Source organism: Parus major, chromosome 4A (genome assembly GCF_001522545.3).
Source record: "Parus major isolate Abel chromosome 4A, Parus_major1.1, whole genome shotgun sequence".
NCBI classification, from domain to species: Eukaryota; Metazoa; Chordata; class Aves; order Passeriformes; family Paridae; genus Parus; species Parus major.
Window position 1 is genome coordinate 19,069,691 of NC_031772.1, and position 6,269 is coordinate 19,075,959.

At 50.9% G+C, this 6,269-nt stretch overlaps 1 protein-coding gene across 1 annotated transcript in view; it reads right to left on the reverse strand.

Moving 5' to 3' along the window:
* ZNF185 (zinc finger protein 185 with LIM domain) overlaps positions 1-6,269 on the reverse strand; it is a 31,025-nt gene that overhangs the window by 10,761 nt on the left and 13,995 nt on the right. Inside the window, exons 12-22 of the mRNA XM_033514154.1 lie at positions 5,743-5,814; positions 5,040-5,120; positions 4,588-4,656; positions 4,079-4,150; positions 3,838-3,882; positions 3,452-3,535; positions 2,299-2,382; positions 1,856-1,939; positions 1,600-1,707; positions 821-913; positions 256-424 (exon numbers count right to left, since the gene is read on the reverse strand). Of these exons, the coding sequence (XP_033370045.1) occupies positions 256-424; positions 821-913; positions 1,600-1,707; positions 1,856-1,939; positions 2,299-2,382; positions 3,452-3,535; positions 3,838-3,882; positions 4,079-4,150; positions 4,588-4,656; positions 5,040-5,120; positions 5,743-5,814 (961 nt within the window). The remainder of the gene's footprint in view (positions 1-255; positions 425-820; positions 914-1,599; positions 1,708-1,855; positions 1,940-2,298; positions 2,383-3,451; positions 3,536-3,837; positions 3,883-4,078; positions 4,151-4,587; positions 4,657-5,039; positions 5,121-5,742; positions 5,815-6,269) is intronic.

The following is a 6,269-nucleotide window of genomic DNA, read 5'->3' on the forward strand; positions in this document are numbered from 1 at the left end:
CCTTCAGGCCCTGCAAGGGGCTCTGAGCTCTCCCTGGATCCTTCTCCTCTCCAGGTGAGCATTCCCAGCTCTCCCAGCCTGGCTCCAGAGGGGCTCCAGCCTTGGAGCAGCTCCAGGGGCTCCTCTGGGCTCTCTCCACATCCTCCTGATGCTGAGCTGCAACAATTCCTGTGGGAGATCCCTGCAGTGCTCTGCTCCTTCCAGGCTGAAAGGTGGCACTGGCAGAGTCTGTATTGGCTCCTGAATTCCCTAAGCCAGGGAATGAGCATTTGGATGCCTTGGGACAGGCCAGGAAGGAGAGCTGGAGGTGTGTGAGGGATGTCCTGGTGGCCCAGCTCCGTACCTGTCCCTGTGTGGCTCAGACTCGTTGCCTTGTGGAATCTCTGGAGCTGGGACGCTGCTTCCTGCAGAAACAGAGCTCAACCTGCCAAGACATGAGAGCTTTATGTTCTGTGGAAGCCCCTGAGCACAGAATTCCTGTGGGACGGAGATGCAGCCCCTGGAAAATCTCCTGCCTCAAGGGGAAAAAATAAAAAGGTGCAAAATCCCTGCATGGAAACGTTCCAGAGAGAATCGTGGAATCATGGAATTGTTTAGGTTGGAAAAGCCCTTTAAGATCATCAAATGCAACCACTAACCAGCACTAACCCAAGTCCTCAAATAACCCAAAGGGATATGAAAAAACCCAGATGGAAAATCCAGGCCTCTTAAGAAACAGAGCTGAAAGGAAGAACCCCAACCATGGCACCTTTAGTGCCTCCCCCAGAGCTCCCTGCACCAAATTCCCCACCAGGAAAAGCAGCCCCATTATTTCTCTTGCCTTGTTGCCGTGGTTTCCTCCCTCTGCAGGCAGGATGACATTCCCACATCCCTGTCCCTGCTGCCAGCAGTGTCCTGGGAGCACAGCTCAGGCCTGGGGAGAGGAACACTCTGGTCACCCCCTGACCCCGACACACCTGGGAGGGAGCCCAGTTTCACCAAGAGCCTCAGCTCTTCCAGTTTAGGTGGAAAATATGGACAAAAGAAAGGAAACCAGTCCATAAAGTCCTTCCATGTGCACACCCTGAGTGGGGAAGCTCAAAACCAGACCATGATGTCTAATGCCACATTTTGTTGCTCTCCCTTTATTTATCTCTCCCTAGAGACCCAAATTTAAAGTCTAGGAAGCAGCTCCAGCTGGACAGGATTTGATGGCTCCAGCCAAGGAGGATATTTCCTCCCAGGTTTTCCTGTAAAACCATGGTAAAAGGTTCATCCAGCAGAAGCAGCACTAGAATCAGGCACAAAAAGGTCTCAGGTTGCACTAGGGGAGGTTTAGGTTTAGGATATTGGAAAGAAATTCTGCATGGAAAGGATTGTCAAGGCCTGGAAACGTTCAGGAAATGTGTGGATGTGGCACTTGGGGACATGAATTGGTGCTGAACATGGGGATGGTGCTGGCTGACCCTTGGACTTGATCCCAAAGGTCTTTTCCAGCTTCAACAATTCCTTGTTCTATGGAAAGGAGAAGCTGGGGGATATTTATCAGCAGGGGATGAGATGCCCAAGGAATGACCCTCATCCCACAGGAGAAGCTGGGGGGAATATCCCATTCCTTACCCAGCCCTGCTGGGCTCAGTGGGATCCTTCAGCCTGGGGGGCTCTGGGGGGGCGTCATGGCCAGGAGCTCCTTGGCCCCTCTCACTGAGGCTGGATGAGTCCAGGAACCTAAACCAGAGAGCCAGGACTGGGAAAATCCATGCTGGGATGGGCAGACACCCATTCCCTGGAGAGCAGCGGGCTGGGAGCAGCTGGAGAGCCATTCCAAACATCCCAAATCGCCAGTCCCAAACCTCCCAGTCCCCCCAGTGCTCACCTTGTCTCATCCCAGTAGGGCTGGGGGTGGGATGGGCCCTCAGGATTCGTGGAGCTGCTCCTCTCCTCATAGCCCAGGACAGACCTGGAAAGCAACACCCATCACATCCCTAAAAAGTGGATCCTGGCACTGCTCTGCTCTTCTCCATGTCCCTGTATCCAGCTGCTTCCAGCTCCCTGCTGCTGCTGCAGCATGCCTGGATTATCAGGGAATGAAAAGGGACTGCCTGAACCCCACGGAGAACACGAGAGGAGGAAAAACCTGTCTGGTCTCAGAGGAGATGGAGGGGGATACAACACAAAGCTCTTGGTTTATTTCAGTTTCAGTTGTCTCCATCCTTGGGATAAAAACGGGATGAGGAGCCTCTTTCTGTGCCTGCCCATTCAGGTTCCCCTTAGTCCTCAGGATTCTTCCTGCACCCATTAAATTCACCCTGCTCTTACCTTTTAAAGGAATATTCTGTGTCCTCGATGTGCACAGGGGTTCTCTCAGAGGGATGAAAAGGGACATCAGACTGCAAGGGTGACCTGGCAAAAAAACCCAGGGAATTTAGAGCTTCCAAAAGTTCCCAGGGGATCTGTATGGAACAGCAACGCTGCACTTTGTATCAGCCCAGGAAACAGGAAAGAATTGTCTAAGAAAACTGATTTTCCCTCAGAAAAACCCATTTTCCATCCTAACCAAGAGGAGGAGAGGCTGGTGGGGGAACTGGGGTGGTTACTGGGATTCAATTCCCACACATCTCCGTACAGGAATTTCCTGTCCTGTGCCAGGATGGAGCACCTGGACAAAGCACAACATGGATGACTTTGGAGAAGACATTCCCACATCCCCAGCAGCAGCTCCAGGCCGTGGCACCCTCCTCACCTCAGCTCAGGGGGCTGAGTTCATTTCCTGTGATCCAGGAATCATGGAATGGGTTGGGTTGGAAGGACATTAAAGCCCATCCAGTGCCACCCCTGCCATGGGCAGGGACACCTTCCACTGAGCCCCAGTGTCCAACCTGGCCCTGAAATCTGCTCACCTCAAGGCCTTTGTTGTGCCAAGACATGGAAATGAATCCCAGAGTAATGGACAAGGGAGGGAAGCAGCTCCAGGGAGCTCAGTGCTCCCTGACAATTCCCCCCTGACCCCGCACCTCTGGCAATGCCAGGGGACCAAAGGCTCAAACCGTGTGGGATGGAGGCACTAAAGGCAGTGCTGAAGCTGCTGGATCTGCTCCCAGAGCCCCTGGGGCTGGAAAACCCCTCTGGAATCATCAAATCCAAGCTGTGCCCAATCCCCACCCTGTCCCCAGCCCAGAGCTCTGGGTGCCACCTCCAGCCCTTCCTTGCACACCTCCAGGGATGGGCACTCCAGCCCTCCCTGGGCAGCCCCTGCCAAGGCCTGAGAACCCTTTCCATGGGGAAATTCCTGCTGAATTCTGCTCCTCTGGGAAGAAGTTGTGTAACAGTGAATGGAAGATGCCGTTCCCGCTGTTTACCCACGCAGGATTTTCCTTTCCCAGCTGCTTTGTTGCCCAGTTTGGATCCTAATCCCAGCTCTACTCTGGACAGGTTGTTTATTCCCAGCCCCAGCCCCTGCTCAGGGTCACACCTGGTGTCACCCAGGGAGGGCTCGGATGGACGGAGCAGCTTCTCCGGAGCATCCCCAGCTCTGTCCCAGCAACCAGAGCTGCACCTGTGAGAGAAGGGGGTTGGTCCCAGCAGGAAGCTCACCAAGAGGAGGACACCAAGGAGGAAGAACATCCACCACGAGGTTTTCCTGGCTCTGGTGGAACAGCTTTTCCTCCCTCCTGCTTAGCTCTGGGAATTTCCTGAAGGGCTGAGCCCCAAATCCAACCCGCTCGTCCTCGTGTGAGGAAAGCAGCTGGAAGATCCCAGGCCTTTGGAGTGGCTGGGTCAGACCCACAGGGCAGTCCCAGGTCAGGAGAAACACCCCCAGCCCTAAAATAAAGGAGAAAAAGGGAATTTTCCACTTACTCTGGTGGGTAAAACCCATTATTGGCTTCTGTGTGCCCAGGAAATCTGGAAAAGAGAGACACAACTTGAGCCACGTTCTGCAGTCACTTTCCCCATGCACTTCACAGAGGAGAGAGCAGCTCTACAAAGCCCAGATGGAATCTGCTTTTCCACCAGTAAATATCCATTCCAAGACTCCAGCCAGCTCCAGAACAGGGTTTTGTGGGTTGTGCAGTGCCCAGGAATCCCACAGTGGCTCTACCTTCCATTCGTGGCTCTGGGTGTTCCTTCATCCCATGGGAACCTCTCAGGCTTTTCCTTCGGAGCTTTGTCACTAGGAAAAGGAAAATTCCAGTGAAAATGGGACCTGTCAGCCTTTGTAAGGTATCACCCTGGAGAAATGTGCAGATGTTTGTTTGGGGACCACGATGGGGTTAAATGTCTCCATCAGGATGGGCAGGGCTGCATTCCCCAGCTCGCTGGGCCAGGCTGCAGGTCACGGATGACGGAACCATGGACCAGCACCAGCAGCGGCCACCAGGGACCAGCAGAGCCCTCGGAGGTGGGAACAGTTCTGGGGAAGGGCAGGGGAGGCAAAGGGAGCAGCGAAATCCAAAATGCAGGGAGGAGAATCCCAGAGGAGAGGGGGAAGAGAGGAGATCTCTGGCAGGCTGCAGCTCTGCCAGCAGATGCTGCTCTTGGAGTGCAGCCCAGGGCTGGAGCTGCTGTTCCCCACAAATCCTTGATCCAGCAGCAATCCCAATTCCTTACCCATCCCCACGCTGGGACACCGTTCCCAAGGAGAATTTCCCATCCAGGGCCTGTCTGTGCTCACCATTCCTGCAGGGAAAACAGCAGGAGTGTGAGGGAGGGAGATGAGGAGCCACAGGAGGTGCTGGAAGGGAGCTACGAACAGGGCAGGAAGAGGGGAGGAAAAATCTAAGGGAAAACCATCAGCTGAGCCGATGGAAAGGGCTGCAGGTTTGGATTCACATTCCCAGCACAGAGCTGGGAAATGCTCAGACTGTGGGAAGCCCTCGGGTTCCATCTGGGAACGTTTCCTCCCGGATGGTTTTGCCCCTTGCCTGGAATTCCCTGTGTGGAGTTTGCTGTTCTGTGCTGCTCCTGGAGGATTTTGTGTCTCCAGGGGATGCCCCAGGCAGGGTTGGATTCCCCATCCTGCCCTGAGGGATCCTGAGGCTGCTGCAGGGCTCCACACCCACCTGACTTCAGCAGAAGTGGAGATTTTCCCCGAGGTGTCATTCAGGGATGGGGATGTTTGGCTCCTGCTGCCTGGTTTGGGGCTGCAAGGGAGGAAAAAGGACAAAATTGTCATTCCTGGTCAAAGCAGCTCCAACTGCAGCAAATCTGCCCTGCAGCAGTGTTCCTGATGGCAATGGAGAAAATGGGAATTAATCATCATCACCCTTCTCAATCCACTCCCTGGCAAAGTCATCTTCTCAGGAGTGGGTTTTAAATTCAAAGCACTGATTTTGCCAGGAATTTCCACTTTCTGCAGTGACACACCAGTAAAAGCAGCAGGACAAGGGCAGCTGTCCTTTTTGAGCTGTTTTTTGTGCTGTTTGCCGCGAGAACTATTCCATCTTTTCTGTACTCCAGGCATGGATTCAGTCAAAAACACCAGAAAACAACAGGAAATTATTCCCTTTCTCCTGTTTGCAAAGAGAGGGTTCAGTGGAAGGGCTTGGAGCACCCTGGGGGAGTCCAAGGTGGGGCTGGATGGGCTTTAAGGTCCTTCCAACCCAAACCATCCCAGGATTCTGCCTTGGGGATTTTTTCCTGTTGGGAATTCAGCCATAAAACCTTTATGGAGAGCAGTCTGCACCCAGGAAAGGTTCCCATGGAAAGGTGGATTTGGTCTCTGACCTTCCGCCCAAGCTGTCCCACCCACCCTGGGACTCTCACCTGGAGGGAGATGCTGCTGCCTTTGGCTCATCCCAGGAAGATCCAGGGCTGGTTTTTCTTAGTCCATTAGCACTGACAAAAAAAAACCCCACAAAAACAATTATAAATGAATATAAACAAATATAATATTTTAAAATTATTTCTATTTTAGTAAATATTTAAATTTTTATCTTCTGTTATTTATTCATTTATATAATAATAAATAATATAACATATACAACATATAACAATATATAATAATTTATTGTTGCTATCATTCATATTTTATTACTTTAATTATTAATATTATTAATAATATATTTACATTATTGATGTAATAATATTATTGTATTTATGTTTATTATTATTTTATTATTTATATATAGAATATATATAAACATAGATAAATAAACATAAATAAAATAATTTAAAATAAAATAATTAAAAATAAAATAATTAAAAATAAAATGATTCAAACCAAAATGATTCAAACCAAAGTGATTCAAACCAAAATGATTCAAACCAAAATGATTCAAACCAAAATGATT